The sequence below is a fragment of the Podarcis filfolensis genome, assembly GCF_964270895.1.
Source record: "Podarcis filfolensis genome assembly, chromosome: 13".
NCBI classification, from domain to species: Eukaryota; Metazoa; Chordata; class Lepidosauria; order Squamata; family Lacertidae; genus Podarcis; species Podarcis filfolensis.
In genome coordinates this window covers 41,398,808-41,421,467 of record NC_139615.1, presented here as the reverse complement: position 1 = coordinate 41,421,467, position 22,660 = coordinate 41,398,808, and the positions used below count along the sequence as shown (strand labels likewise).

At 46.1% G+C, this 22,660-nt stretch overlaps 3 protein-coding genes and 1 long non-coding RNA gene across 7 annotated transcripts in view; 3 read left to right on the top strand and 1 right to left on the bottom strand.

The window, feature by feature from the left end:
• PLCD3 (phospholipase C delta 3) overlaps positions 1–3,003 on the top strand; it is an 89,372-nt gene extending 86,369 nt beyond the window's left edge. For 2 of the 3 annotated variants that reach the window (XM_083582769.1, XM_083582770.1), the window contains exon 16: positions 430–3,003. In XM_083582769.1, coding sequence (XP_083438895.1) covers positions 430–518 — 89 coding nt within the window. In that variant the 3' untranslated portion in view covers positions 519–3,003. The remainder of the gene's footprint in view (positions 1–429) is intronic. The other variant, XR_014541000.1, reaches the window with a different exon arrangement.
• NMT1 (N-myristoyltransferase 1) overlaps positions 2,955–22,660 on the bottom strand; it is a 27,066-nt gene continuing 7,360 nt past the window's right edge. The window contains exons 2-13 of one of the 2 annotated variants that reach the window (XR_014541023.1): positions 22,280–22,388; positions 21,767–21,908; positions 21,208–21,326; positions 19,669–19,760; positions 18,129–18,245; positions 17,317–17,487; positions 15,535–15,643; positions 12,180–12,350; positions 9,961–10,128; positions 9,542–9,679; positions 5,761–7,840; positions 2,955–5,711 (exon numbers count right to left, since the gene is read on the bottom strand). Coding sequence is in view for 1 of the 2 variants with exons in the window: in XM_083583187.1 (XP_083439313.1) it covers positions 7,820–7,840; positions 9,542–9,679; positions 9,961–10,128; positions 12,180–12,350; positions 15,535–15,643; positions 17,317–17,487; positions 18,129–18,245; positions 19,669–19,760; positions 21,208–21,326; positions 21,767–21,908; positions 22,280–22,388 (1,357 nt within the window). In the remaining variant the exon portion in view is untranslated. Of the gene's footprint in view, positions 7,841–9,541; positions 9,680–9,960; positions 10,129–12,179; positions 12,351–15,534; positions 15,644–17,316; positions 17,488–18,128; positions 18,246–19,668; positions 19,761–21,207; positions 21,327–21,766; positions 21,909–22,279; positions 22,389–22,660 lie in introns of both variants that reach the window. The other variant, XM_083583187.1, reaches the window with a different exon arrangement.
• Positions 15,650–22,135, top strand: LOC310748244. Its single transcript, XR_014541242.1, has 3 exons — positions 15,650–16,610; positions 17,494–18,380; positions 19,626–22,135. It is a non-coding gene; the product is annotated as an uncharacterized lncRNA (long non-coding RNA).
• DCAKD (dephospho-CoA kinase domain containing) overlaps positions 22,131–22,660 on the top strand; it is a 25,778-nt gene continuing 25,248 nt past the window's right edge. The window contains exon 1 of the mRNA XM_083583586.1: positions 22,131–22,135. The gene's annotated coding sequence lies outside the window, so the exon portion shown is untranslated. The remainder of the gene's footprint in view (positions 22,136–22,660) is intronic.

Genomic DNA, 22,660 nt, shown 5'->3' with positions numbered 1-22,660 from the left:
GGGGGCAGTCGGGAGAGGGGCGGTCCTTGCCTTGAAAGGCAGAATAGAAAGGGTCTCCCAGGGTGGGAGATTGGGAGAATTAGTATGTTCTCAGGTGCAAAACGGGAGGGTCTCCCTCTCCAAATGTGGATACAGTGGAACCTTGGTTCACAAACAGCTTAGATGCCAAACAAATCGGCTCCTAAACGACGCAAACCCGGAAGCTCCTGCAGGCAATCAGAAGCCCCATCAGACGTTCGGGTTCCAAAGAACGTTTGCAAACTGGAACACTCAATTCCGGGTTTGCAGCATTCGGGAGCCAAAACGTCCGTGTACCAAGGCAATCGGGATCCAAGGTACGACTGTGTATCATTTCCCAAAAGCCTTTAGCTTTTTTCCAGGTCCACCACATATCTCCCTCTTCCTTTCTGACTGGATTTCCCTCCTCAGGCTACCGGCATATCCACCTGCTCTCCAAAGATGGGACTTCTTTGTCTCCAGCCACACTGTTTGTGCACGTCAGATGCAGGAAGATGTGAAAGGCGTTGGATTGTCAAGAATCCAAGTCAAATCTGGCCTGCGGTGGAGGAGTGGCTCTGCTGATTCCAATAACCGGCCGCCGCTCACCCAGATGTGTGCATCTGGACCACACTGAGGAAGCAGCATGCCCCAGCCCCCCTGGTCTGGGCTGAATCGGGTGTGCAAGCAACCCTCGCTCAGAGAGCCCGACTCGCATTAGGGTTAGAAGACTGAAAAAACCTTTGTGCTATTGAAGATAAACAGCCCAAGCGGTGTAGCAACTCCTAGAATCTCTCTCTTCCGGACAGGGTTTTTAGATTGGGGAGAGGGCCCCGGCCCATCCCCTTCCCCATTATGTTTTGGGAAGGGAACACAAGATGGGAATATCTTCCTTAAGTTTCTGGCAGTCACACGGCTCTTGTGAGAAGTAGCGAGTGAAAGGATTTGTAGACCTATTTTGTATAGCTCTTGTTAGAACGGGGATTTTGAGAACAGAGGTCAGGAGGAACAGAGGGTTGAGGGTTGTGAGCAATCCGCCAGTGGACGGATCCTGTTTGAGGCTTCTGGTACAGCCCTCTAGGCTGCAGAGGAATGTGAGCCACAGATTGAACCGAGCCTAGACTAGCCTGCCCGTGGCAATATGGGTTTGGAGAGGACCGCCCCATCAAAGTGCATTTGGTAGGAAGTTGGGTTGAGGCTGTAGGAAACTCTTATCTTTGCTTCTTTAGGAAATAGGCAGCCAGTCCTCTTCAGCTGGCAGTCAGCTTGCGAAGCCAGTCCAGACTTTTGATACCCAGGCAACAAATTTTGGCTAGAAACGCTTAAGCTAGCCGATCGTCAGTCTAAATCACAAGCCACTGACTTCCGTTTGTCCCAAAAGAGCAGGTCAGAACTCGTATTATACTAGGCTCTCAAAGTAGTACTGTATATATTGGTTCAAGCGTTAGCAAATTAATATTAGCGTGCCCAAAGAGTTCACGTACATGTCACACTATATTTTAAGAAGCACTTTTTCCTACTGGTTCTTTTGAAGATGGGATTACAATAAGCTCCTGTCCTTCAGGATAAAAAAGGCTTGCTACCTCCACAATAGCTTTTCCCCTTGGTTAATTTGAAAAGGGCATATTAATACACCTAATCTTTCGGCGCTTTGGGTAGTTGCATCACAGTTTAAAAGCAGGCATTATTAGCAAGTTAACTAGCCATTTTGCCAGACAATAAGTCATTTTGGAGCTCCGCTCAACCTTGCCCCTTCTAGTCACTTAATATCAGAGCTTTTTGGCTCAGTGCACAGGTTTTGCCCATTATTGACCACAGATTAACAGCCACGGATTTCCTAAAACGAGAAATCCCTACTTGGTAGAGGGAAAAGCCAGACAAATCGCATGCAGCCCATCACATTCGATGGGGATGAATGAGGGAGTTTGCTTAATTTCCTTTGCAGACACAAGGGGAGTCACGGCTGTGTGCAACTTCCTACACGTAGGTGGGTGCAGTTAAGGCTTACATTCAAAACAACTAGCTTGAAAAGCCTTCCTTTTTGGTAATGGTAAGGCAAGAGCGCTTGAAGGACAGTGACCGAGGGACTGGCAATACACGTTAAGGGGAAGCGTGGCAAGTGACTTAGACCGCTTCAGAGAAAAATAGAGCTGCATCGCTGGCTAACACCACAGCCCCCGTTCCGAGTTATACCTGCTAATGCAAAAATGCGATACGCTGGCCTTGCCTTTTAAGCCCCCAGTAGCAGCTAATGATGCAGAGGAAGTGAAAGTTGTAAAGCAATGGACATTATCAGACACTTTGGATTATTGGACGTTCTCAGAAGGAAGAGAAAACGACTGTTGACATGGGGCCATTTTCCCCAGTGACAGCCCCACACATTTCTTACTAAGGGGGACTGGACAAGGGCAGTTTTCAAAAGGGAAACAAACCTTGCCATTAGATACATCTCCCAAGAAAAGTAGGCAGATGGTGGGAGTTCCACCCGACACCTAGAGAGCACCATTTTGGCTACCCCTAAAATAGGGGTTTGGGGGATTGGGTGGCAAGCAAAGTAGATTTAAGTAAGGCAGAGCTATTAAAAAACAAACAAATATCTTTCTAGAGATTGTTTAAAGAAGCAATCAAGTGAGTTTCTGTAGAGTTGGGTTTAGATACTTTGATCTACGGGATCTGGTCTGAGCCCATCTCTAGAACATGGTAGACTGTATGACAATGCCCTGCATTAGACAAATTCTTCCCAGCTTTCTCCCCCCCCCCCGGATCATAATTTCACTATGAACTAAACAGAGTTTACAAATCCAGACTTTGCAAACTCTGCAAGAAGCAGCACTGGTGTGATTTCACCTCTTACCCATCTCTCTTCTTTGATATTATAAAGGAAGAAGCCCCCAAGAACCAGTGTCACTTTCTAGAATTTGATTTTGAAAGCTTCTATGTATCAAAAGAGACTGTTGTTTATAATGTATTGAATAGCTATAATAAAAATATTTTATTTTAACAAAATCCCAGTGTCACAGAAATTTCAAATTCCATGGAACAAATGCGGCGTGTGTAAATGACAACAAAATAGAACTACAATCTTTGCCCTTAACAGAGACTTAACTGTGATGGGACTCAGGGCAGGGAATAATATCCGTATGGGAATCTGCATTTCAGAATGTGGAGTCTGGTTTTCAAAATCCACATTTCAACATTTAGTATTTAAGTTCTGAGCGAGCAATTGGTTTCTTGGGTAGTTGTTGGATTCTGAAGCAGGCATGTGCTGTTTTCAGTGCACAATTTCAGACTTTAAAAGTAGTGTCCAAGCTTGAGTTCCTATTCTTAAAATCTGGAACTTACTTTCCCATTTATAAAGTGATGGTAGTGGTGTAGTTCTCTCCCTTCTACCAATATTTATGTGTTGTTCAAAAAGCCCTTTCTGCCAATGACAACCACGTCACAATGATGTGGCAAGGAAGATCTATAGCTGCGTCTTTTATTTTTTGGTGGAAAATTGAAAGCAAACTTCACTCCAATAGCTGAAAATGTTAACTTTTAGAGTTTGTAAGGAATGATGATGCTTTATTCCTCAGTGTACCACAAGAGTGGTCTTCAACAACAAGGGTTGTTCGATATAGGAATATTGGGTGGAATCAACATTTCCCAGGAGAGGGAAATATTCTGTATCCCAAACAAACGTGGCATTTCTCTGTGTTGCCCTCTCGTGGCAAAGCCACCTTTTTCCTCCTCCTCCTTCCTGCCCCTGTGCCATCGACTCTTAGGCTGTAGGCAGCAAGTTGAGACAAGAAGTTATACAAGTCATGATTCAAGACAATCGCCACCACTCCCAACTATCCGTCAAATTTTTTAAAAGCAAGAATGCAAAAGGATCTAAACAAAGGATGGAGAAAGGCAGCCGAAAGCAGCTCCTCCAACAGGTTTGTGTTTTTTAATCTCCTCCTCTGCAATGTTTTGATTGGCTAAACATTGGTTGGCCCTACTATAGACTTCGGGATTGCTCTTTACTGAATCCCCTCCAGCAGGAAGCTCTCTGAAGACAGAGCTCTTTTGCTGGTAGAACTCAACATATAGACAGACCCTTAAAAAGCATTTCTGTTGAGAAGAGATTAATAGGCTCTGCATCCACAGTAAGGGACATGCGAGGAAGAGATATGTCCTGCACTGCTGAGCCATCTCCCATTAGCACAGTGAAGGGACAGCAGGAGACGTGAGGTTGGGAAGTGTTCTCCCGCCTCTTCAGAATGGAAAACCTTACTTTCAGCATGACTTTTTTAAAAGCCACTGTCGCACTCACAGCCCCTACCCCACCCCACAAGGCATGACTATATTCATGTGGTTCCCATCTTAATGAATCACACACTCAAAAGCCATTGAAGTAGGATACCACTGTCAGATCTTTGGCCAAAGTAAGCAGATACTCCCCACCAATAAGCACACAAGGGGTGAAAAGAAATATTACACATTTATCACATTTGAAGAATGCTATACAGAGACTGCAATATATAGAGAGAGAAACGCACAAGCCCAGGCTGGATGTCTGTGTCCTCATCACAGCACACCTCAAAAGCGTATCCAAAATGAAAATGGATCCAAACCAAGGGCAAAATGCTAGAAGCGGAACTATCAAAGTCTATACAGGATCTAGAGCTGGGAGCATGTCTGTGAAGCAAACGGGAATTAGCCAGGGAAACTCCAGTGCTCTTTCAATGCCGGAGGCATGTCCTGTCGAAGGAGCTGCTGCCTTCAGGCTTATAGTTCTTGAGAAGTTTTCAAAGCACTGGAAATCCAAGGGGGTGTTTTCTCAAACCCCTCTCGGGTGGAAATGAAGGTACTCCTTCTGAATAAAGCAGCAATACACTTGACCGTGGAAAGACGCAAAGGCAACTTGGACAAAGCAAGCACAGATCACGGGAGAGATCCTTTTCGTAATGTTCTACTGAACCTCCACGGGCGACGTAACAAGCTCTGAGTCAACGGCACAAGCAGGAGGTTAAAAGCTGCAGGCGTTGCCAGCCTACGACACAAGAATTGCACAATCGCTGGTTTCTAGCCTAAGGGGGATTTCCTCTTCCTCCAAACGTGTTTTGAAACCGTTACGTCTTTATGAATCAGTCTTCACGAAGGAGGGTCGGTTTCCCGGCTTGGGTAGAAAGCCATCAGCAAAGTAAAGAATGAGATATACATCTTTTGCAACAGATATAGCACTTTGAGGAGGTGCCAAGTTATCTAGGTAACACTGTCCTTTTCTGCCCAGCAGTGGAGCCCAGTTTTCACTCAGGTGGTAAATGTGTCTGGATTGTACCATTTCAGAGAACGGGTAGTCTCTCACAGAAATGGATGCTCCACCATACAAAGCAGCTAGAGGTGAGGAAGATCGGTTGCAGTCCAGTCTTCTCCCCTATGTATGCTAGTTATCTATATGGAGATTCAGTCTGACGGGATATGGCCTAGATTAGGGGAGGCGAACCTGTGGTGTCCCCAGTTCATGTTGGGACTCCCAACCTGCATCAGCCCCTGGCAGCATGGTAAGTGGTTAGGGATGGTGGGAGTTGCAGTCAACAGCTGGAAGGCCACAGATTCCCCATCCCAAGGATGTAGATACAGGTTTTCCCAGCCTAAACTACAGGTTTTGTTGTTAACATTTAAAACCATAAACAACATAGGACCGGGATAGCTAGCAGAGCATCTCCTTCAATGAAAACCAAACTGACCTGCGAGATATTTCAAGGAGAACCCTTGCAGGCAATGGGGAAGCAGGACATCCTCTGCAATGCCCTCCCTCTGGAAATCTGTGAGGCAGGGACCATGACGACTTCTAAAATGCCTCTTAAAAACTCAAGTTTTCCTAAGCCTGTCCAAACTCTTGACCCTTTCCCCTTGTGTACACTGCTTATTTTTCTTTGGGATACAGTTGCATTTTTTAGCCAGTTCTCAGCAAATTAAATTGAATTGTGTTGTATTTTTTAATGTGAATTTCTTATAATAAATGGTAATTTTTAAAAAACAACAACATAAAAGCCACTGACTTGGCTACGATAGAGGTACACCCTTCCTAGGATCTCAGCTCAGAACTTGAATAGTGGCTGTCTCCCACCACAAACGTCACTGATGGGTTTTCACAGATCCAAGTGGCACCTTTTTAATTTATGGGAGGCCAATTCCTCCCTCCTGCTCTTCTTCACGGTCCCTGCTTCTTTTCAGCCATCCTTGTTTTCCAGCCATCCTTGTTTTCCAACGCCTTCCAGATATGGAGAAGACCTTTCGAAAAGCCCATTTCCCTGATGGTGTTTGCCACCATGGCAACTTGGGAGAGCCCTCTGTAAGACAAGGCCCATCCATCTTGTTCACTGCACAGATAGCAAATCCGCTGATTTTGGAAGACGGGCAGCAAGGGTGGGTGTAGAAAGACATATCTGCTTAGTGTTGGGTCACATTTTCACTGGGAAACTGGAAAGCCTCTTCCTTGAAAGAGGTCACTGAGTAGAAGCCCTCGAATGAAGGCCTGGTCTTCCCAACTTCAGGAAGTAAAATAACCTTGCTGTAACAGATACACCAGCAACATAATATGGTCTGTCTCCCATTGCAAGTATTCATTGGCAAAGTTACAGATAGCCATTCCCATGGTAGCTTGAATGAAATTCTCATGGGTTTATGCAGACAGGCAACAGGCACAACTGCCAGGAAAGTTTCTCATAATATCAGCAGATTCTCACAGAAGGGAGCACAAAAATGTTCTTTTCAGGGCTGGGCAGTACAAGCGAACTGTTAGTTGACTTAAGCAGAAGGGAGACGCTGCAGCTCAGGAAAGGTCGAAAAACGGGCAGTGCGTTCGATTCTGTTGTAAGAAAACACAGATGGGGTGGAGCTGTAGTTCCAAGACATCGCAAGCCCCAAATAACTCCCATCTCTTGGAGGGGGAAAATGAAGAACTGCTCCCATAAAGCAAGGCATGGCCAACATGGATTTTAAGAGCCAAAAGGCACAGGCTGTTAACAGTTTGGAGAGTCAAGTGTTGCAGCGACAACCCTTAGCACAAGTCCAGGACAGGAGAGATGGGACAGCTACATACATCATCCCACAAGAGTTCAGTTCTGCGACAGCTCCGCAAGTCACTAAATTAGCCCTTTATTTCTTTCCAAAAGAAAAGCTGAAAGGAGTATTAAGCACGTTAGCCCTTTGCTGCATGCACAAGGCAGAAAATTGGCTTAAAAAACAACAACAACCCAACATCATTAACTAGCACCAGCCTTGGGCAACCAGACCAGAGAAAACTCACACTGAAGCTCAATTGTGCTTTGGATGTCAAAGAGAAACACTGGATATAGCTGGGTGTTGGGATGCACCACGCAACACTAATTTTGCTGGTGATGGGTGGGGCAATCTGGGCCATTTTCAACGCTATTTCTACACCAGAAAGCTAAGCAACCCCGTGGTTCCAGTCCCAGTTCCGCTGAACAGCAAACATGGTTAAAGTATAGAATATATAATATATTTTTTTATTATTATTCACCCGTTAACTCCAATATATGCCAATTGTGAGCTAGTTTTTCAGCAGTTACATTCCCTTGATCGTGGTTGTACGGGGCGGGGAGGGGGGGGGAGAGGAGGCCAAGCGCTGATGCTAACATGTCGGCGCACTCCGAGGCGCATGGTACAATCATCAGAAGTGTCAGTGGACGGTCCGCATGGCCAGTGTAGGGGGGCGCCAGCTCCTCCGCGGGAGGGTTGCACTTCCATAGACATCTGAACGGCGACGGCCAGCAGTTCCACTCTAGCCCGTCCTCAGCGGCTTTGCCAGCACTTCTCCAGAGATTACTGGTTACTGCAGCACCAAGCCAACCTGTGGAAATAACCGGCATAAAGGGAAAGGGTTAGGAAAGGTTGAGAACTTCTGTTTCTTCGTGGGTGGGTGCAAGCTGTCCAGTTGCACAAAAGAGGCCTTGTGACCCAACAGTTACAGCGGCAATGAAATTAAGAAGGTACTTAAGTGTACCTTTCATAAGAAACCAGAGGCCTTCCTCCTGGGCATGGTGGGCCAATTGGTGTCAAGGAAAGATAGGACGTTTTTTATGTATGCTACAACAGCAGCAAGAGTTCTTTTAGCAAAGTATTGGAAGACACAAGAACTACCCACGCTGGAAGAGTGGCAGACGAAAGTGATTGATTATATGGGACTGGCTGAGATGACTGGCAGAATCCGTGACCAAGGGAAAGAGACGGTGGAAGAAGATTGGAAGAAATTTAAAGTTTATCTTAAGAACTGTTGTAAAATTAATGAGTGCTAAAATGTCATGGGTAATGTAAAACAGAATTGCAGTGATAAATAATTGGGTAAGAGGAAAAAGATTAGAAATTGAATTACAAGTATTGAAATTAGGGGTTGCTGGGAAAATTTAAAACAGGGATGCAGAAAAGGGAGGTATGGGGAAGTCGTTGAAACAAGGTTTAAGAAAGAGAGTTTAAGAAATTATATGTGTTTACATGTTTGTTTGTTTATGTGTTATGTTGTTAATTGTTAGTTGTTTTGTGTTTTAATATATGTTGTAAAACCAATAAAAATTTATTATAAAAAAAAAAACAGTTACAGCGGCAAGGGCCAAGAAGCGCATAGATGCATCTGTACACTGCAAAGCGTTATACGTAGGGCTGCCTCTGAAGACGGTTCAGGAACTTCAGCTAGTGCAGAATTCAGCGGCCAGGTTGCTCAAGCTGGTTTGAGCGTATTACACTGATCCTGGTTCGACTGCACTGGCTATCAAATTCAAAGTGTTAGTTTTGACCTATAAAGCCTTAAACGGCCCTGGACTGCAATACCTCAAGGACCGCCTCTTTCCATATGAACCTACACAGTCCCTGAGATCATCTTCTGAGGCCCTCCTTCGTGTGCCTCCTCCTCGAGAGGTCCGGAGGGTGGCAACACGAGAACGGGGCCTTCTCTGCAGTGGCTCCCCGTCTGTGGAATGCTCTCCCCAGGGAAGTTCACCTGGTGCCTTCACTATACACTTTTAGGCGCCAGGCAAAAATGTTCCTTTTTAACCAGGCCTTTGGTTGGTCCAATTTACATCAACCAAATGTGTTTTTTTGTTTGGGGGGCAGCTATTGGGTTGTTATTTTTATTAGGTATTTTGTGGTTTTATATCTTGATTTTATTCTGTGAACCGCCCTGAGACCCCCGGGCATATCCCTATCCTCCATTTGCGCATGATTGCTGGAGTTTTCGCAGAGAGGCAGATTGTTTCCTTTGCGATTTTTAGGTGAGTGTTTTCCCCCCATTCCCCTTTACTAAAATTTGTTCCTTCTCTCTCCAAAAACGGGAGTGTCAACAACTTTGACCTGAACTCCAAAATAACGGGACTCTCCTCCCTAAACAAAGTCAACAACTTAGACCAGAACCCCTAAAAAACAGGACTCTCAAAAAAGGTCAACAAATATGACCTGAACTCCCCCAAACGGGGTAGATCACTGCCTGCTTTTTTTCCTGAGAGTAGATCGCAGTCTCTTAGGAGTTGGACATCCCTGCTCTACAGCAATGGTCACCTACCTTCTCTGGCCCCATGCTGGGGCATTTCCAATTGTAGAGATAATACTGCAGATTTCCATCTCCAATCCCGAATTTCAGCTTCTCCAGGAAGGTCTTGTTCTCCATGAGATCCAGTGCATTGAAAACATCGAAGCCCCTCTGCACAAAGAGGTACGGCAGGGAGAGACATTGGGCTTATTTGTATGCTTTGTAATTCCTTAAGATCCAGAAAAAATAGGCCAGTTTTTCCCACTCAAGTGCCATGAGAGCGTTGCTTTAAAAAAACCCCATAACTCAGATATTCAGAACTATCAATTCTGTACTGCTCCTCGGGTCTCCTTAACACATATATATTGGGCTCTGATAAACAAGATTGTTTTTAGCACGTTTCCCCGAATGTTACATTAAGCAAATAACGTAACCTAAAGAGCGCAGCTTACCATCTTGGCCAATATAAGGGCATCGTTCATGAGGTCGAGAAGTGGTGTCTTGGTGTGGACATTGTAGAATGAATAGGCCGCCTTCAAGCTCTTGTGGGTTGGGTGATTCATAATAGTGGAGGGCAGGGTGTAGAAACTCAGGAAGTCGGTCACCTCCCCATCGGTGTTCTGAAGTAAACAGTGAGATACATTTTAGAATGAAATCCCCCAGACTCTGTCAGTCTTCAGCTGTGGGGGAAGCAAGTTGGCTTCATCTGCCATCGGGCCTGCCCTCTCCAACTTAGCGGGGCAAGAAGATCTGATTCCTCCCTTCTCTCCAATTACCGTATTTTTCGCTCCATAAGATGCACCTAGTTTTTAGAGGAGGAAAACAAGAAAAATATATTCTGTGCAGGGCGTGTAAGCTGCTCTCGCTTTTCTTGTTTTAAAGCAAGCAAAGCGAGAGCCGCTTACATGGCTTCTGTCCCGCTTTGCGCAGCTCTCACTTGGTTTGCCCATCCCTCCTCCCGCCTCGCTATAAAGCCAGCAAGAGCCGCTGACAAGCTCTGCGTGGCTCTTGCTTTAAAGCAAGAAAAGCAAGAACTGCGCAGACCATGTCAGCGGCTCCTGCTCTGCTGGCTTTACATGACGGACAGGAGCCATGGCTCCAGCTGCGGAGCATCCCTCAGCTTGCGACTGCAGCGGCAGCCGAGGGATCCCTCTGCCATCCAGTGCATTCGCCCCATAAGACGCACAGACATTTCCCCTTGTTAGGAGGAAAAAGGTGCGTCTTATGGAGCGAAAAATAGGGTGCGATATTATTCTGGTTTAGAAAAGAAACAAAATGGATTGGGAATTAAGATGGCAATGGCTCTTAATGGACAGAACTTCGGACTGCGGGTGGGGGAAAGCCATGCAGAAACCTAGTACAGCAAGGAATGGGCTGAGCTAGAACCTCTCCACTGATGTGGGAATACTTGTTGCTTTTGAATTTACAGCAGCAGTCCCAAACCGGTGGTCCATAAGCTTCATTCAGGGGGCCTGCAGCAGGCCTGTGGATTTGTGGCTGAAGACAGCGCATGGAATATTGGTGCTGGTTTTTAATTGTGTTTTTATTGCTTCTTTTGTTTCTTATATTGCAATTTACTGTATTACAATGTGAATTCTGTGGAGTTCAAAGTGTAATACAGGCACACCCCCATTTACACAGGCATTGCACATTTAAGTGAAATGACGTATATTTGAAACACTATTGAAAAGGCCGGCAAACACCATGTTCTGCCCCCTGCCCTGCCTCTTCTCGTGACATTTTTGGGTCACTTCTAGGTTTGGAAAATACATGTGTGTGCGGTCTCACACATACTAAACACGTGTAAATGGGGGGGTTGCCTATACAATCAAATACATAAGACATAAACGAAGCAATAAAAATACAATTAAAAATCACGCAGCATCTAGCACATTGCAACTGCTGGAACAGGAAGAAAAATCATTAACTGCCCCTCAGCAATTTTCAAGTTGTCTATGGGGAAACAAGTTTGGGAGCCCGTGATTTACAAGGATATTCTTCTATGTGGGGGAGCATTAAAATTGACATTCCCTCCCACCAGCAGTCTACAAGAACAAAATCCATCATAACACCTTATTCAGCTTGAATGCGTGAAAAATCTGTTAAAATTGACTGCAAGTACAGCAATGCCCTTCATATATTCACTTCACACAGATGTTCAGGGCTGTTTTTATCCCAAAGGAGTATGGCTTTTCTATACTTAAAAACATGTACAGTGGTACATTGGAAGTTGAACAGAATCCGTTCTGGAAGTCCGTTCAACTTCCAAAACCAAGGCGCGGCTTCCGATTGGCTGCAGAAAGCTCCTGCAGCCAATTGGAAGCCGCAACAGACGTTCGGGTTCCAAAGAACGTTTGCAAACCAGAACAACCACTTCCGGGTTTGCAATGTTCGGGAGCCAAAATGTTCAACTGGCAAGGCATTCGACTTCCAAGGTACGAATGTATTTAAGGATCTTGATTCTGTCTGTGGAGTTAGGTCATAAGATGTGACACCGATTTTTTATATTGTTATTGTGCATCCAGTTATCTAAATCTGCCCACCTGCATGCAATTTGTCCTACTTCATATTCCGCAGGACAGGGGAGACAGACTCTGCAGAACTCCCAAACCCCTTCTCCCTGCCCTCTGCTCACTGGCAGTGAAGCGACAGGGAAGAAAGCGCTCCTCACCTCAACTACAAATGTGTCTATGATGTTGGGCTGGGGTAGAAACCAGTGCTCCACCTCCTCCTCATTCATGACAGGGGTCAAGTTGAACAGCTTCAGATACTCAGCCAGAAGTTTGTGCACAGCAGGGATGTCTCTCTGCTCCATCGGCCGCAGCCCTGGGGTCTTTGGAGTCTGGGGGAAGAGTCAGAGGAAAAGGCTTTGCTTAGAAAGGCATTTGGGGACAGAGATCCTGGCTGACAGTGAAGGAAGGGCTTCACAGCTAGACTGGCGGTTTGCAGACCGTACCCTCAGGACTGCTGGAGGATGGGCTGTGGCTCAGTGACAAGTGTGGTTTTCAACCAAGTTTTACTGCAAGGACAACCACTGAAATGAATGGACCTAACTTGAGTCGTGCTCATTAATTTTGAGGGGTCTACGCTGATGGAAGCTTAGCTGAATACCGCCAAGATGCCCAGTGTTCAATCTCTAGGGAAGGGAGAAAGCTTGAACCCGGATAAACTAGATCCACAGGTGCCCTTTACTACCACGTCCTTCTCCAACATTTTCTAAGCAATTTGTTCTAAAACTTGTTCGGGGTTGTTGTTTTGCTCTCCTTCTGCGATGAGGCGCTGCTGGGCACCTTCACTCCAAGTTGAGCCCAGCAGAGAAATCTTATCTGAGACTGCACAGCCCTGTTCTCTGGCTCCTCCTGCTGTGGCAACTGTGCAATGCAGCGCCTGTGCTGCGCAGCTTCTGTGCCAAGCAAACCTATGTGCAGGGTCCTCAAAGCTACATGGATGACCCTTCTGCATGCACATTCCTGCGGCTGGAGATTGCAGTCCTGGCCAGTGGAAGCACTTTTGTGTTGGCCCTGAGGTGGCTCAGACGGAAAGGAGTATTATATTGAGCTAATCCTATTGCCCAGGCACAGAAGGGAAGTGGCTAGATAAGGACAATTTTGGGGGGTGTATGCATGAGATCCAGAGAATTAGGAAGCAGCCACATAAGGCTTTCTTGGGGGACCAAGTGCATTTAAGGGCATTGGGGAGAAAAACAACTCCTCTGGACGCACTTACCAGATCAGATTCTGTGCTAGTTTGCTGCCCACTGGCACGGAGAAGTAATGGGCACTACGACAACCCAAAATGGTGCTAGTGCGGAGTTGCCCAGAGTCCCACTGGAACTTCTTTTTCTGGAAATCACTGTTGCAATTGTGGTATGATGGGTATTCTCAAAAGATGTGCCTCAACTATTTAAGGTGGTTCACATGGCACGGTTGCCACCCAGCGACTGTTACCAAGCAGTGCCCAATCACCCGTGTGCCAGGGCCACTCGCAATTTGAAGGATTTCCCTCTATTACATCTCAGTTTTTTAAAAAAAAAGGGGGGGGGAGGGACCTGTAGCAAAAATCACCCAATCAGCACAGGGAACAGCCTTGAACTTGGGAGATGGCCGCTTGCCCAGCAACTCCACATGGCAGCCGGAAACACCAGCACAGAGCTGAGCTCAACTTACAGAGACCTGATGCTCTCCCAATTTAAAAAGGTGAACCCTCTTTACGTCCTGACTTCAAGCAAATACACTTTGACACAACAGACCAGATTTGATCGACTCTGGAATCAGAATATTTACAGCCAGAGAATCAGGAAAGGGTCAAAGGCTGTCTAAATACCCGTCCAAGGGTAGGGCCACCCATCTTCTAGCTCCTTACCAGGCAACCTAAATAAAATTCACATTATAGTAGGAGAATGAGGAGAGAAAGCAGGTGCATCTGGAGCTAGTGTCTCAAGCAAACAAGACATGTACTCCAAGTGAGGGAAAAGGGAAGCACCCCCACTCTAGCCAATCTGATGCTGGGAAAAAATCCTAAAAAATGTTGGTGGGGGAGGGAGCACATAATCACTTTATCACCCACCATCTTGGCTCTTGATCTGCATTTCCAACATTTCTGGTGGCTGATGTTAATTTTTCTCCCGAATTAAAAAAAGGGCAGTTCACCCTTATACTCTACAAAGAAGCCTTTTCTTTGTGTCCCGTCCCCCACCCAGAAAGCACCTTTTTATTAATTATTATCTTGTTAAAGGAATATACATATATGTTACACTATAGCACAGCAAAAGGATCATATGGTTGAATATTGTCTGGAAATTTGCCATTCCAGAATATAATAAATGACCAATGTTCTTTTTAAAAAAATCATTTGTCTATTCATTACTTGCCCTTCTGTGGTTTGTCAAATGGGTCAACATTCCACCCCCCAACTATTCTGAAATTAAGGGTGCCATCCTCCATGTGCAAGCTTTAGCTTTAGGGTATAAGAGAGAAGAAACGCGGGTGGCGCTGTGGGTTAAACCACAGAGCCTAGGACTTGCCAATCAGAAGGTCGGCGGTTCGAATCCCCGCAATGGGGTGAGCTCCCGTTGCTCGGTCCCTGCTCCTGCCAACCTAACACTTCAAAAGCATGAAGTGCAAGTAGATAAATAGGAACTGCTCTGGCGGAAAGGTAAACAGCGTTTCCATGCGCTGCTCTGGTTTGCCAGAAGTGGCTTAGTCATGCTGGCCAAGACCCAGAAGCTGTACGCCATGGAAGAGAATGATTAGGAAGAGGCAAGGCCAAGACTACACCTTGCGCAGAGATGCAGCTGGCAATCTTCTCTGCAGATGGATGAGCTGGGCTCAGAGGTGCCTGTAATTATTTCTTTGCGGCTCGTGAGCAGTTCTCTCGCGGGACTCCGGTGTGCCCTTGGCAAGGTTTGGGATTGCTGCTCTAGATGCAGAATAATCTCCGGTGATACTGAGGAAGGAGAATGGGGCGGGGGAGAACCTAAGAAAAACTAATGCTGAGATGCGATCGGGGTGAGAAGGAAATCTTTCCTGACCTCAAGGGGTACAAGCTCAGGCTTCAGCTCACAAGGCACTCCTCATTTAAATGCAATCTGGTTTGGGCCCAGAGTGAAGTTTTGTACAGTCATACCTTGCTTCTCGAACGCCTTGGTACTTGTACGCTTTGGCTCCCGAACACCACAAACCTGGAAGTGCTCCAGTTTGCGAACGTTTTTTGGAAGCAGAACGTCTGACCCAGCTTCCGCTTGACTGCAGGAAGCTCCTGCAGCCGATCGGAAGCCGTGCCTTGGTTTTCAAACGCTTTCGCGAGTCGAACAGACTCCTGGAACGGATTAAATTCGAGAACCAAGGTATGACTGTACACGGAACTTGAGAGGCGTGGGGAAATAGTGCGGAAAGGTCGGGGTCCCCGCATGCTCTGAAACTCCTTGCCTCACTCGCATGAGGAAAAGTGTGGCAAATATACAATCTCAGCTTGAAAGATTCTTACACAAAGGCCCCACTGAGGTTACTGCCCTGCCCATCACAGACCTCCGGAAGCCGATAGAGCTTCATGGTGCGTTGCATAGTCATGTTCCTGCTCAGGTGGGAAAACTTTACTTCAATCAGCTTGCGCGGATTCAGGGACCGGTGCCAGTACCTGCCGGAAAGAGGAGCCTTCCTGGTTAGACATCCCACTCGGATCCCATCATTCCTCCACGGAAGCCTTAGTAACTTGAGGCCTAACTCAGTATCACCTAAAAGTGGAGGTACGTTTTACTCCTAGGCCCAGAAAGGTACACACACACACACAATCAATCCATCAATCAATCAATCAATCATCTTGCCAGAACAATGGCTGAAACCCTCCTTTCAGGAAAGCCCTATTATTTATTTCCCGGCATCCCTCTTGCCCCTGTTATCCAGTCAGTCAGGGGTTAGAGATGGAGCCCTGCTCTCTGGGCAGTGGTGATACTTCTAGGATCTCCCTTGCCTATCACAGCTGCAGCATGAGTATCATGGAAAGAGGAGACTTGAAGGTTCGTGTGGCGATCACACACAGGGCCCCCGGACGTTTGACGGTCTATTGACCCTGTGCCGCCACTATGATTGCTTTTTCCACTGCCACCACCCCGTATCTCACGGGGACACACGGAGTCCAGTCAGTTGTTAACATAAATAATCAAGTTTATTTTTAAATGCAGGAACAAGCTTATGGTTACAGTTAATTTTACTTGGCAGTTTCTTATTCTTAGTTCCTAACAACTCCAAACTGATTATTCCAACTATCTATCTGACTCCACCTCACAATTTCTCTCACTCTCTCACAATACAACTCTACTAACCCACACCTAAACCTCCCTCTTCCTTCTTCAACTCCCAAGCCTCAACTCTCAATTCAACTGACTCAAAACCTCCCACTCTAACTTTTATTCCCCTCTTGCATTCTCACTGGCCAATCACATCACACCCATTTTAACCCTTTCCTTATGACCCATCCTAGGAGGCAAACGCCACAGTGCATTTGACAGGTTTGGCAAAAGACAGGATGCTACTGGAGAGCTGACATGAGAGAAAGAACTGTGGAACTCAGAAGCCACCTTTGAGGAGAAAAAAGTAAAGCCGAGGTAAGACACCTTGACACTTGAGGTTCAGGTGGCCTCAGTGGCCCAGAGTGCCTTCCATCAGCTTCGGCTGGTGGCCCAGCTATGCCCCATTTGGACAGGGATAGCTTAACTACTGTTGTCCATGTTCTGGTAACCTCAAGGTTAGATTACTGCAATGCGTTATACATAGGGCTGCCTCTGAAGACGGTTTGGAAACTTCAGCTGGTGCAGAATTCAGCAGCCAGGTTGCTCACCAGAACATCACGATTTGAGCATATTACACTGATCCTGGTTCGACTACACTGGCTACCAATTAGTTTCCAGGCCCAATTCAAAGTGCTGGTTTTGACCTATAAATACTTATACAACTTAGGACCGGAATAGCTCAAGGACCGCCTCTTACCATATGGACCTACCCTGACCCTGCAACCATCATTTAAGGCCCTCCTTCGTGTGCCTCCTCCTTGAGAGGTCCGGAGGGTGGCAACACGAGAACAGGGCCTTCTCTGCAGTGGCTCCCCGTCTGTGGAATGCTCTCCCCAGGGAAGTTTGCCTGGCGCCTTCATTATATACACCTTTAGGCGCCAGACAAAAACGTTCCTTTTTAACCAGGCCTTTGCTTGACCTAATCAACATCCCATACTGTGATCTTTTTTGTGAACCGCCCTGAGACCTCTGGGTATAGGGCGGTATATAAATTCAATATATGAAATGAAAGGACACTCACCTACAGGTACCAACAGGCTTTGGCAGTACCACACCGGCAGTGTAAACAGCCTGGAAAATCCCCTCCAAGTGGACCCGTCGGGTGATCTCCCGGATCAGCACAGGGGCCACCCGCTTGGAACGCAGTTTCTTGTGCACACAAAGGAAGTTTATTTCTACCATCTTCTTTTCCCTTCAGAGGAAGAGAAAGACAACAACTCTGAAGAACAGTTTCTCTGTCACATTTTGAAAAGCGATCTGAAGGAGAGCAGGAAAGACCGTCCTGGATTTATTAAGTCTCTTTTTAAAAAAAAAAAAAATATTCATTTTACAATACAAAAATATAAAAACACATAACACAATTTTTCACAAATACATTTTTTGGAGTTCCCTCAGCTCTTCTGCAAATCCTCCGTTTTAGCTGGATTTATTAAGTCTCACATCCACGCTGAAGTCCCTGTCATCACCCACACACTGTTTCTCTGTGCATACACCAATTTACTGGGCTGTTTTCAGGCAATACTATTCAGTCAATATTCTACCTCACCCACATCCTGTTATTATAAAGGCCTGCAGAGCCCCAGAAGATCCCAGCCACTACGTAACTTGTAACATGAGAGGTGTTGGGATTCAAGCCTGGTTGACTTGTTCCACGCGACTTTTTTGCAGCACAAAATTAAAAAAGCACTCTGCACACGCCCAAAGGTCCCCTGCACATCTGAAAGGTTACAGAGCGGAAACAGTGAAAAATGGCTCCAGCTCAAATTGAAACCTTTTCTTTGATCCACAAAGGGCATCCAAAGTCAAGAGATAGAAGTGTGTGGCTTGACTTACGTGTCATATATGTGTATAGCAGCCGGGATAGCACTGATGAAGCCAACCAGCTTCTTGCTGGAAATGACTCTCACACCACAGTGCCACTGGGGCAGCCAGCCTGGAGGACGCAAAGCCCTGAAAGAAACACAGGGTCTCGTCAAAGACATCTTGATCCAAAAGCCCACATGAGATCGCTACTGAAGCGCAGAGCGCTTTGCCAAGTAATAAGCCCGGGGGAAACCTCTTCAAGAGGCCCTGCAGTCCAGGCAGGTAATACTGAAATGGCAGATACACTTAGCATGGCAGTATAAAGCAGGTGATGGGGAAACTGTGGCCCTTGAGATGCTGTGGGACTCCAACTCCCATCAGTCCCACCAGCGTCGCCAATGGTCAGATATAGCTCGGTCGGAAGATTTATCTCAGGTTGTGGTTTTGAGCCCTATGGTGGGCAAAAGTTTCCTGCATTGGAGTAGATGATCCACGTGATCCTTTCCAACTCTGCAACTCTATAATTCTGTGATGGGTATTAAGAGTCCAGCAACATCTCGAGGGTCACAGGTCCCCTCTACCGTGGTATACAGTCATGCCCTGGTTTTCGAACAGCTTAGTTCCTGAACGTTTTGGCTCCTGAACGCCGCAAACCCAGAGTGACTGTTACAGTTTGCGAACTATTTTTGGAAGCCGAACATCCGACAGGGCTTCCGATTGGCTGCAGGAGCTTCCTGCAGCCAAACGTAAGTCGCGCTTTGGTTCCCGAATGTTTTGGAAGTCGAACGGACTTCCAGAACGGATTCCATTCGACTTCTGAGATACGACTGTAAAGGCAGATCGTCACACAATGAAAAAAGTCAAAGTTTCCAGCCGCAAGTTTCATGGCTTTATGGATAGGCTTGGCAGTATATATGCCCAGTAAAATTTCAAAACTGGGGAAGAGGAAAACAAGGCTCCCGGTGGCCAGGAGATGGCGGACTGCATGCCAGCACAGTAGAACAAATGACCCAAGCATGCTGCATTTGTATAAATTGCAGTGGCTGTAGAATTGTCTTGGTATGGCGGTGTGCCCTTTGGAGAGAAACTCTCTTCATCTATCACTATTTTGACTCAGTGGCTGACAACGATTGACTCCATGAGTTCCAGCTGATCCCACACATATGTACCCACATTACATATGTTCCCTGTTTCTACTGTTTCCAACTGAAACTATCAGAACAGAAGCAGGCATAGAATCATAGAGCTGGAAGGGACCCTGAGGCTCATCATCCAACCCCTTGCAAGGCAGGAATATGCAGGTGATCGAACCCACAACCTTGGCGTTATCAGAACCACGCTCTAGCCAATTGAGCTAGCAGGTGCCCCCTGACCCTTGGCAAAGGGGGATTTTCATATGGGGTAGTAGTGACCCATGTTGGGCAAGTCAAGACCTTGGGCCAGTATGAACCCAAGCCCGTGGGTCAATATTTTAGTTATTTCAGCATAAGGAGTCAGTTTTGATTTTTATGTATTAATTTTTTACAGATGGAGACCACCGCAGAGAAATTCAGACGGACCCTTAACTCACCACAGGAGGAACTCTGGTGAATAATCAAACCGGAACATGTTGTCATCATCTTCCACGTAGTTCTCATTCAGGAGAGTGTACAGCTCTTTGAGCTGAAGAAACCAAGAGAGAGAAGCATAATCTGCTTAAGGAAGCAAAGCTGCCTCTTAAGAGAACAGAGTTATCCGGAAGGACACTTGTGGCGAGAATTATTAGAGAGCCACTGCAGGGGAGACTAGCAGCACATTAAAATAGCTTTAGACATAGACTGGGAAAGACCTGACTTCAACTTCTACTTGTAGTCCATATCTTATCAATCACCTACCAGCAGAAGAATCTTAAGGATCTCCCTAACAACTACCCTGCGAAGTACTGACACAACAAAAATTGCTACACAATGACGAAGGAGTTTAAGAGTTTAATGGCACAGGTGTGTCTTGGCTGCAATGTACCAAACATTTTTTTAAAAAATGAGACTGGGACAAAAAGGCTGCGTTCACACACAATGATCAACTGTGATTTAGCAGCTGGGGGGGGTGATCTTTGAAGAGATTTTGTTTTAAGCTACGATTCTTGGTCTGTGTGACACAACAAGCTGCAACTTGTTGACAGCGAAACCAAACTCCTGCAAAGTTTCACAACAATCCAACTTCAAGACAAGGGTTATGTAATCGGCTTGTTTAACTAGCCAGTTTGTTTTCAGCCAGGATTCCCGATTCATATGACAGGAAGTTGCTAACCTTCCAGGAAAGCAAAACCCATATCTGTACAAGTCCTTTCCCTGGTTGCATAGTGGCAGGAGAGGGGAGACTGCAAAGCCCAATGCTTTGCTCAGGCTTGCTACAACTCATCCACGTAACATCAAACCATGGTTGAGCATTACGTACGAGTGTAGTCTTGAGTCTCAAACCAATAACAGAGGGCTAGTTTTTAAGAGATAAAAAGATCAGGTCAATGTTACAAAAAAACCAAAGTGTTATGAAATTGTGCGCATGTTTTAAATGATATCTGTAAATGTTTATATCAATAATAACATTTTTTAAAGGTAAACGGGTCAATAAAAATTGACTCTTAAAGTGCTGGTAGGCTCTACATGATCAGCAGGAAAGGTTTTGGGCCACATGGAAAAACTATGGCACAAAGAAGGGCAAAATGAAGAGACGTGGACAAGGCAGAACAATGCAGAGATGCACGAAGAGATCCAGTTGACTCAAGCCAGCCAGCCAAGCTTAAAGCTATGAGATTAATCCTATGACAATCTTTACCCGCACAAAAACCTAGCTGGTTTTCAGCAGGAATTTCTGGGCGAAGGGAAGGAAAGAAAGAGGAACAGCGGCATGGTCAAAATTAAGATGCCAGAAGAAAAGGCAAACACGGAATGGACAGGGAAAGAAGAGAAATATGGATCATCTAGCGAAGCTGTGGAAAGCCTTAAAATGCAAGTGGTCAGAATCCTGAGATGGAACAACTGGACGCTATGGTAGCAATGGGGTAGGGTTGGTGGAGATGGTTTAGAGGAGAACCTTCTAGGATGGTTAGTTCCGCTGCATCCCTACTCACCACACCTCGATCCCCCAAGTCCAGAGCATCCCACATAAAACCCTGAGGCAAAGTGTAGGGCTCCTGGCGGATGTTGTCCTTGTCTGGTTCAACAGGTCCGTGAGTGTTCACTACTTCTCCTGAGAATGGGTGGGAAAAGAGAGAGGATCGCTGTCATGCATGACAAATAATTACTGAAGGGACCTTCCTAGCCCTCCACATGTGTTAGCATAGTTTCCTGGGCAACTCCAGCCTCCAGGCCCCCAATTCTTCCAGGTCCCATATGCTTCTGTCCAAGAGAACTAGTAAGATCCCGTCTGCAGCATTGCTCCAAGGGCCCACATTCCCTGATTCCCCAACCTACCTGCAATCCCATTTCTGGGACTGAAACATCACACAGCTTGACCACTCACACAATTTGCACAGTTTCTTGAGGTTTGGGGAATGCACAAGATGTAGGGGATTTCTGAACCATTGCCCTAATTGCCATAGTAACAGGCTGGAAAGATCTCTCCAATGTTTTGAGACTATTTAAAGCCTGACAGATAGAAGAAAAAGAGGAAAGGAGAAGATTATGTACCTAATTTGGGAACTGGCTGTGTGTCCCAGAACTGATAGCTGCGTTTGGTGGCTTCTTCCATTGTCTTGGCAGGTCCTTGTCCTACGGAGAACAGCTCAATGGCCTTTTGAATCTCCTGCATTCTTTCTGCTGGCAAGGTCACCTGCAAATACACCAAAGGCACAATGAGTCAACTGACCACCACGTCCTACTTCCCCCCCTCCCTGAAAGTTTAAAATTTTGGAGAGGACATTCTCCTGCTGCCCCTTAAAACCACTGAACATTCAAAGCCTACACTGCTCTCCACCCCCACCATTCCACATCTACCCGCACTGAAAACAGAACAAATATAAATGCAACAATATAGGTCAACCAGTCCCCACCGAACTGCATAGATCCCCAGCCTTTCCTAATTTAACTTTATGGGTACCCAAAAAAGAACACAGTATAGAGAACAGGAGGCTCAGGAAGTGGAAGAGAACCTGAGGATGGTTCAACATGACCAACCTGTTGCAAAATATTTTTACTTTTTACCTTTACTGTCTGATCTTGGGCTGAATCAACTTGATCCGACTTTTCCTTCTTCCGCTTCTGTTTCTTTTTCTTCTTTTTCCCCCCACTGTCATCAGCTGGGCTTAAGCCACTGAGGAAGAAATGAAACACGACTGATGGGACTTTACAGATCAACTGCTAAGAGCAGGGCTTGAAGGGAGATGGGTGCAAAGGTCAAAGGTCACAGTCTGCTTCTGCGTGGTCTCTTTTGACCAATATACCTTGGGGAAACTCACTCTTTCAAGCTAGCTCCTGAGTGGATATACGGGAAGAAAGAAACCACTGCTCCGACTCCTTCCGTCTTGCAAGGCTGGAACCCCAAATTATACAGACTAAATTGCATGGAATAAAGGTGTGCGCTTC